Raw genomic sequence first — 8,315 nt, forward strand, 5'->3', positions numbered from 1 at the left:
CGCCTAAAAATTCTTATTCATTTTATAAAGTAAGATAACTTGTTGTCTACGGAAGTCACTAAGATTAAATCATTTTTACACGTATCTAAAACTTACTGTCACCACCACCAGAAATAAACAGTTTTACTGGAATGTTTTCACAACCATGATGGTGTTTTATATATTATTGACGTTTATATTAGATCCAACTAGAGACTATTAAGAATCGGCCACGGATGAATTGTTTGTTTTCATCTTCAACGTTTTTAAATAAAATTGCAACAATAAAACTCGATAGTTATTTTTATTTTCATGTTCAAAAATGTAAAAAAGAAAATACAACTCCATTTTGGAATCCGTTGTGGAACGATTGTCCCGGACGTCAGCGTCGTTGTCAGAAACTGAATTCAACCAAACATATCTGTGTGTACACTTTTTTAAACACCACATTTAATTTGTCGTTGTTTCTTTTTCAGTCGATTTATTAAGTATTAAATTCAACATGCAGAATATTCGTTGTCAGAGGTGAAAACTACATTTAAACTGATGAACAGTGTAACGGAACTCATTAGCAGGGTCGCTTGATTTGAGTCACATTGCAAACCGTGGCGTGGGCGGGTCAATGTGATGCAACGTAGCGTTAAAATCTGACTTTTTAAAAAGTTTCATTTCTGGGTCGTCTGTGTGTTAGCAGTGAGAATGTTGGGCCTGTGGAGATCCTACCAGGTCCTGATGACCAAACATCCCTGGAGAGTTCAGATCCTGACCGCAGGTACGACATTAACACTCTTTGACATCTGAACTGCGAGTTCTGGTCTCCTTTTAACACGTGAATTGTTCCCAAGATGAATTATAAACAGAGGAGTTGGTGGCGCAATCTGTGGAGTCCGTTCCTCCTAATTTGATCTTTGTCCTTATTTACCGAGTCCCCACCCGTTTCTAAAAAACAACAGGGAGAAAAGTGGTCTTTGACCTGAGTGAAGTGTTTCTGTCAGGAACTCTGGGAACTCTGATTGTTTTTGAAATATGGTAAGACTGGTTCTGAATTATTTCTACATCCGACTGCTGTGTCGCTTCACCACCACTAGATGGAGGCAGAGGAGCAAAACTGAGTCTTGACATTTATCTTATCTTATATATTGTTATCTTATTAAAGATGAATATCAGACTGCGTTTGTACATTTGTTTATACAAAGGGAGAACAATAATTCTATTCAATAACTCTCGGTCGTTTTCTTGAGAAAAAGAAAATGTCGTAACGGGAGGTTCCGTTGGTTCCATGATGTCATCACTGATCAATAACATGTGCTTCAGTCATAAATCTGTGAGATGTTTGTGATTCTTCTCACCATAAGAAGATGTTTGAAACGACTGAGGAAACTTTCCTGCCAGTTCATAACGACGTCACTGCAGCGGTTGAATAATTCAGTTCTCAACAGTCTGAGTTCTTTAGTTTTGGTGTCTGGTGACAGTCCTGGTACTTCTGTTTAGTTCCTGGTTCCTGCAGTGGTAGAACTCAAAAGTTCTCAGTTCTGTCCTGAGTTTGTTGGAGTCCGTGGAGCTGAAGTGATGGTTGAAATAAAGCAGAGACGATAAACGTTGATCAGTGACAAGAACTCGCTGCAGCACCAGAGTCGACTCATTACAGAGACGTTCCCACAGTGGGAAACTTCACCTTTAGGATCTGGGAGAACAGCCATGGATGACGGCGCTCGCAGCAGCTCACAGCAGCCTGCAGTTCAGGTGATCACCAGCAGTCAGCTTTGACAAACAACTTAAATAAAACCCTCCCCCCCACGTCTCCCCCAGGGTCGTTAGTGGGCCTGGGTGACGTCATCTCCCAGCAGCTGATCGAACGACGAGGTCTGGCGCAGCACAACGTCCAGCGGACGGCCAAGATGATGAGCATCGGATTCTTTTTTGTCGTGAGTCCACCAAACAAAACCACGAAGAACTCACGAAAAGCCACGTAGATGTATTTTTACTTCAAAGTCTTTGAGCGTCTCCTCAGATGACTGACTGAACTGACTAAGACTTGTTGTTGAATGGAGGTGTGGGGAGTGGTGGAAGAGTACTTGAACGTTGGTGCATGTCGTGTATGAAGAAGTAAATTCCTCAGAATGAGAGTAATATTTCAGTAATGTGTGTGTGTGTGTGTGTAATAAGATGTGTGTTTCTCTCTTCTCAGGGTCCGGTCATTGGCAGCTGGTACAAGGTTTTGGACAAACTCGTGGTTGGAGGAACTAAAAGTGCTGCAATGAAGAAGATGTTGGTCGACCAGGTGATGATGGGAACAAAAATGTAGATGAGTTCAATGAGTTCAGTCCCACACTGGGTCAGTCATGTGGTCTCTCTCTCTCTCCCTCTCTCTCTCTCTCTCTCTCTTGTCAGATGTGGTGGAAAAGTACTTGATGGTGTTTGTGTAGTTGATTTTTCTCCTTTTTTAACTTCTTTAACTTTTCTTTTCTCCTTCTTGCCCTTCCTCCCCCATCTCCCCCTTCTCCTCTGCCTCTTCAGTTGTGTTTTGCTCCCTGTTTCCTGGCGGCCTTCCTGACCATCTCTGGTTCTCTGAACGGACTGACGGTGGAGGAAAACGTGGCCAAACTCAAAAGGGTGATTTTTATTATTTCCTTTTACTGTACTTAATCTGTACTATATATGTACTTTATGTGTACTTTATATGTATTCACCGTTTCCTCTGACGTCTGTGGTTCGACCTCAGGTGTTGAACTGAGTTGTTAGAACATAATAAAAAAAACATCACTCAGGAAAAAGACAGAAACTGGAACATTGGCTTTTTTATGATGTCAAGGTGACCTTTAAGATGGTGACAGAGAGTGTGTGTGTGTGTGTGTGTGTATTTGGTGTTCAGGGAAATGTTAACACATTTAAAATCAAATTTCTGTTTTTTTTACTCAGTTGTTTATTTAATTGTACAGTAAAAATCCCTGTCGTTCTAAACCCGGTCGAGTCCAGTGAATATCTGATCAACACGTGTGAAAGACGATGATTTTCATTGATTATTTTACATTCCTGATGTCACTGTGCCGCTAACACACTGTACCGCTAACACACTGTAGCGCTAACACACTGTAGCGCTAACACTTTACCCTACTCACCAGCGATGCATGGTGGTTAGCATGTTGCTAGGCTACAGAGAGTGTTGCATTCACGGTCTGTTCCTGTGTAGATATTTTTGGTGTTGATCTTTTTTTCTCTGTGTTTCTCTATGGCCGGTCTGGGGCCCTGTCTGTACCACGTGTGGTCCACGGGCCCCCGTTTGAGTAGGCAGGTTGTGAACACATTCGTAGCCGTAACTGTTGTTGTCTTTCCTCCCAGGACTACACCGACGCTCTGGTCTCCAACTACTACGTGAGTTGTTTTTCTTTTGTGTTTTGACATGAACGTGTGTGAAGTTCTGAGACCTGGTTCTGTCCAGACCTTCTCACTCTTCTCCTGTTGGTCTTCCAGCTCTGGCCTCCAGTCCAGATCGCCAACTTCTACTTTGTTCCACTTCATCACAGGTACTGTCCTTAGTTATGTCTTTGATCAAAACGCCTGTAAATGGAATCAGAATCAGGAGAGGAGTCAGTCGAAAAGTTCTCAGACGATCGTGTCTGTACCACTAAAAAAAAAAAGATTTCATGGAATTGGTTTCAGTCCTTAAATCAGACAAAGAGGTAGGTCAGAGGTCATCCTCCATAATTCTTCAGAGAAGGAGTTCTCTGGTGGAGACACCACTGAAGAAGAATAGGAGAGCAGACTGAGACGTGGAGGAGATTTAGGATGTTTGATTAGTAGATCCCAGATAACTAGATCTGAGCTCCTGCCTTTGTGGACAGTGGGACTACAGTTGACAGATATTTCTCCACAGGTTGGCCGTGGTCCAGATCGTGGCCGTGGCCTGGAATTCCTACCTGACCTGGAAGGCAAACAAGATCTGAAAGAGGAGCAGGAACCTGGACCTTTTTTTAATTGTTGTTGTTGATTGTTTGTGCTCCCTCTGGTGGTGAGTTTGTCTCAAACTGTGACTCAATCGGATGTTTAAAAAAAACGTTCCAGGGACCAAAAAATGACAAATTCACACTTAAAACATTTTTTTTTTGTAGAAATGGGATTTTGGCAGTGATGATCAACACACACACACACACACACACACGCACACACTGACTCAAAGCTGTTGTTCAGACTTGGAGAATCTGTCACCTGTTTATAAAACTGATGTTTATTTTATAAACAGGTAAAAATCATATATATTTTTTTTTTTTATTTCCAGATTGATGTCATTTATTAAAATAATGAACTTACTCATCTCTGGATCTGGTTTCCAACCTTGTCGTCTGTGGTTCTATGTCGGCTGCCGTCTGACCTTTAACTCACCTGTGGGACACGGAGTGAAGTGTCGGCCAAATTATCAGCACAGTCACTTTACAACCTGCTCACCGCATCAGAAAATAAAAAGAAATGAAAATGTGCCAACCATCATCTGACTCAGTGGGACGGCAGCTCCACTGCTGCTGCAGGATCTTCAAGTCACTGGATAAAAATTAAATAAAAAAAAAACACACAAAAATACACAAAGACATAATCTATGTTGTGGACATATAAATAATACATCACAATATCTTTATGTGTCAGTCTGATAAACTCCTGATCCTGACCGAACCCCCTCCTCCTTACCCCCCCCCCCCCCCCCCCCCCCCCCCAGACTTTCCCAGTCATCACTTGACCTTCAGCAGGTTCAGCACCATGGACAGGTCCTCGACGGAGGGATGGGTGATTCACATCTGAAATTAAGGGGAAAAGAAAATATAAAATATTATATCCAGGAGAGCAGACTCCTGTCATCACCCCCCCCCTCCCCACACCCTCCCTCCCTCACTTCTGTCCACTCTGACGTCAGAGCAGCAGCAGCATAAAGAGTCTCCGTCCTCCTCCGTCCAACACTCACCGCAACTTCAGAGACGCTCAGACCCAAACCAGCAGAGTCCAGCTGCAGCCTCAGAACCACAGGTGAGACTTTGTTAGTCTGAGGGGTGGGAGGAGGAAGATTCTCACTGGAGGAGAAGAGAAGCCACGGAGAAACAATGCTGAGGTTGAACTGTTGGGATTTAAGGTAAAAGTCGAGGAAAGTGTTCAGTGACTGGAGCTGCAGCGCAGACAGAAGACGAACTCATTCAAAGATTCATCTCCAGTGTAGTTGGAGGTTTTTGGTTTAACTCTCTGTCAGGAAACACAACGACAGGCTCTGTGTTGTTCTGGGGCTGCATTTTAGTCTTACTGTAATATTGTTTTCACGGCTAACAACAAATGTCTTCATAATGAAATTGAATAATTTAATATTATATATATTTAAAATTTAAATTCTGTTCCGTTGTTGTTGATGTTGGATCATGGATGATTTTCCTGGTTCTTCCTCAGGACATGAAGCCCACACTCTCCCTGCTGTTGCTCGTCTCCTCCCTCCTCCTCTCCTCCAACCTCTGCCCGGCCGCTGGCAGACCTCACCTCCTCCCTCCCTGGCTGGAAGACAGCGGCCTCCCGCAGGGGCAGCGGCTGGAGGACGTCCTTCTGGGGGACACGCAGGTGGACGACGACGGCGCTGAATCCAACCTCCTTAAGCTCCTCCTCCTCTTCCTCATGAGGAGCCACCCGGAGCTTTTCCACCAGGAGGAGGAGAAGGGGAGCGACGACGCGGCGCTGAGGACGGCGGTGGCGGCGCAGCTGCTGAAACGCAGCGCGGGGCCGCCGTCGTTGTCCATCGACCTGCCGCTGCACCTGCTGAGGAACATGGTGGAGATCGCCAAGGCGGAGAAACAGGCGCAGATCAACAGAGAAAGGTTCGAGGAAGTCGGGAAGTGAACCTACAACCTGCTGCCTCGCTGATGCAGACCTGTGACGTCAGTGTTTGTTTGTTTGTTTGTTCTGTTTCACGTGATTCCACTTTTACGCACAGCTAAAGCCAAACTTTTCACACTCCAAACCAAACCGAACTTCCTCTACCACCCGGAAGTTACACATGAAGTTCTGAGCGTGAAGAATAAAATTGAATAATATTCTTGTTCTTCCTCCCTCTTCAGAAAAGAATAAATTTAAACAGAAATACACCAAAATGACGTCTTTATTTTCCCACTCAGTGTCAGTGAACGCACCACGTATCAAACTCTGAGCGTCTTTTTATTAAAACTCACTTCAACACAGAACAAAACAAAGAGTCAACATTTGTTTAGGGAAATATTAAATATTAAATAAGATACACGTCAAAGATATTTGACATTAAAAGTACAGACTTTTTACATTTCAATAAAAAAAATTCTGGAGTCGGTTAGTTTTTATCTCAACCGCCGTTCAGTTGGCTCAGAGGAAAAATAGTGATCATTTTGTGACGTTGGTTTCAATCAGTACCAGAACTCCAGGGGAATTACTTTCTTCCTGTGGGTCATCTTGTGGCCCACATATGCTGTCTAGAATCTGGGCCACAAATATGAGCCACTGATGCTACTCTCCTGCCGACAAGTTGGGCTGACACGTGTACCATCGGGCGGTGGAGGGTTAATTTTACAATGAGTTTTACGTTATAGGTGTTGACGCCCAGAATGTGGGTCACATCCATCTGGACTCGGGTTAGACACGAACTGCCTCGTCCGTTTGATAAAATATTATTATAATATAACGACTGGCTTTAAGATTTCAATCAAACCTTCAGTTCATCAAATGCGCCACTAGAGGGCACAACACATCGATATATGTACGACGTGTGGTTAGGTCGCTGTCTGCAGTGTCAGTGTGAAAGTACCCCACTGTTTAAAGTAGGTACATATGGAATAATAATATTTAAAAAAATCAATCATACATACATACAGCGTCTTCGTTTTCATGTCCGGCCCAGGAGAGTGACGTCAGTGGCCGCTCTTCGTCTGGGTTGGTTGAGCCCACACTCACAACAAGGCTCTTTCTGACGCTTGTTAGAGTTAGCTTCAGAGTTCGAGCTAAATACAATATCTGGATCGGATGCTGTGACAGACTGGAGCAGATTATAGAGAGCTCGGCTCCTGACTCCCCCGTCACAGACACCGATGTCACCGATGTAGTATCGAGAAAAACACATTCACCATAGAGATACAGCTTATTACCGATCTACAAGAAACAACTAGCTATACTTATGAAGCGTATTGTCCTGTATTTTATTGATTTGTTGTGTTATCTGCAAAAAAAACCGTAATTGGTAGAAATAAAGTTCGTGTTATTTTAGTAAACAAGGTTAGTATTTTGCCTAAATACTTCCTCCAACTTCTTCCCGCTTCAACTGCACACCCCATGGCAACGTCACAATGACATATACAGTAATATGCCGGAAGTACCGGAAATGTAATATTCTACCTTCAAAACAAAAGTCCACATCCTGTACAAACAGGATATGTTTGGCTCAAAAAGTCACAGAATTATAGGAGGGATTTTATACTCCTTTATGATTTCAATGAAATCGAATGCACTTATAGAATTGATCATTTAATAATTTAAAATCTGATCATAAAGGAAACAACGACGTGCTGTTAGTTCATGGTTATTTAAAAGCCATAGTCTCATAGTGGAAAATAGCAACAAGTATTTTTCACTAGAGAGAAAAGTCACAAAAACTGTGCACTTTTGAAAAAAATACGAACATAATGACTACAATTAAGATGCGTTTTAACATCAAATAGCATATAATCGTTTATTTAAAAATCACAGGAGGAAAACGTTGTACCTTTGTAAAGAGCTGTTAAGCTTCACGTGTACGCCTGCGACGAATGGCTTTTATTATGAATGTGTATCAGGAAGTGCAGTGTCCTACTGCGTCAAACTTGGCGCACGGGCCTAAAGCCTGACTTCCACACTGCTGGTAGCGTGTGGAACACTTTTCTTCCATCGTCCTGTCAGAGCCAACGGTTAAAATATTCTTGGAGCCGCTTTTCTTTAGTTTTTTCGCACCTTCACCGACAGCAGAGATTGTAGGACACTAACGGACACATTTCTGTGCTCAAATTTGTTGCTCTCGCCTTTTTTTCGCCTCTTTTTTCCCTGCGCGAGGTCTGTCTGCCGCATCATCGCTCTCGCAGCGTGAGTTTCACGTGGAGCAGACCGCCGCTCATCACTTCTCTGCCGGCATCAGTCGATCACCTTCAGCCTCCGGACCGAGCAGAAAGAAGGAGAGGAAGAAAACATGGCAACGACGGCAACCTTGGTCCTGGAAGATGGCGCGACGTTCAAGGGACAACTCTTTGGTGCCAATGTCTCTGTATCAGGCGAAGTTGGTGAGTACCTCTAGAGGCCGACAGCGCTCTGACGACACGAAG

The 8,315-nt window shown here is 43.5% G+C and overlaps 3 protein-coding genes and 1 long non-coding RNA gene across 8 annotated transcripts in view; 3 read left to right on the forward strand and 1 right to left on the reverse strand.

The window, feature by feature from the left end:
* The window catches only part of mpv17 (mitochondrial inner membrane protein MPV17), a 4,778-nt gene extending 324 nt beyond the window's left edge, over positions 1-4,454 (forward strand). For 2 of the 4 annotated variants that reach the window (XM_017033562.2, XM_025056797.1), the window contains 7 exons: positions 671-751; positions 1,789-1,904; positions 2,168-2,260; positions 2,497-2,592; positions 3,319-3,351; positions 3,451-3,503; positions 3,854-4,143. In XM_017033562.2, the coding sequence (XP_016889051.1) occupies positions 679-751; positions 1,789-1,904; positions 2,168-2,260; positions 2,497-2,592; positions 3,319-3,351; positions 3,451-3,503; positions 3,854-3,923 (534 nt within the window). In that variant the 5' untranslated portion in view covers positions 671-678 and the 3' untranslated portion in view covers positions 3,924-4,143. Of the gene's footprint in view, positions 1-670; positions 752-1,788; positions 1,905-2,167; positions 2,261-2,496; positions 2,593-3,318; positions 3,352-3,450; positions 3,504-3,853; positions 4,144-4,255 lie in introns of those variants that run through there. The other 2 variants (XM_025056796.1, XM_025056798.1) reach the window with 2 other exon arrangements.
* A 10-nt stretch (positions 4,455-4,464) lies between these two features.
* On the reverse strand, positions 4,465-5,067 carry LOC112487202 (uncharacterized). Its single transcript, XR_003050064.1, has 3 exons — positions 4,931-5,067; positions 4,710-4,766; positions 4,465-4,515 (listed from the first exon to the last, which is right to left on the reverse strand). It is a non-coding gene; the product is annotated as an uncharacterized LOC112487202 (long non-coding RNA).
* Positions 4,710-6,292, forward strand: uts1 (urotensin 1). Of its 2 annotated transcripts, XM_008313538.3 has the most exons (2): positions 4,710-4,992; positions 5,401-6,292. In XM_008313538.3, the coding sequence occupies exon 2, from the start codon at positions 5,404-5,406 to the stop codon at positions 5,839-5,841; it is 438 nt and encodes a 145-aa protein (XP_008311760.1). In that variant the 5' UTR covers positions 4,710-4,992; positions 5,401-5,403; the 3' UTR covers positions 5,842-6,292. The 2 variants fall into 2 exon arrangements, with proteins under 2 accessions (XP_008311760.1, XP_008311759.1); XM_008313537.3 differs by having other exon boundaries at positions 4,710-6,292.
* Positions 6,293-7,664: 1,372 nt separating this feature from the next.
* Positions 7,665-8,315, forward strand: part of cad (carbamoyl-phosphate synthetase 2, aspartate transcarbamylase, and dihydroorotase) — a 15,279-nt gene continuing 14,628 nt past the window's right edge. Inside the window, exon 1 of the mRNA XM_008313536.3 lies at positions 7,665-8,273. Within this exon, the coding sequence (XP_008311758.1) occupies positions 8,183-8,273 (91 nt within the window). The 5' untranslated portion in view covers positions 7,665-8,182. The remainder of the gene's footprint in view (positions 8,274-8,315) is intronic.

This window comes from Cynoglossus semilaevis, chromosome 7 (assembly GCF_000523025.1).
Source record: "Cynoglossus semilaevis isolate Cse_v1.0 chromosome 7, Cse_v1.0, whole genome shotgun sequence".
Classification (NCBI taxonomy): Eukaryota; Metazoa; Chordata; class Actinopteri; order Pleuronectiformes; family Cynoglossidae; genus Cynoglossus; species Cynoglossus semilaevis.

Bases quoted from the DNA above. Each gene is read 5' to 3' on its own strand.
- uts1 (XM_008313537.3), top strand. From the start codon at position 5,377: ATGATTTTCCTGGTTCTTCCTCAGGACATGAAGCCCACACTCTCCCTG.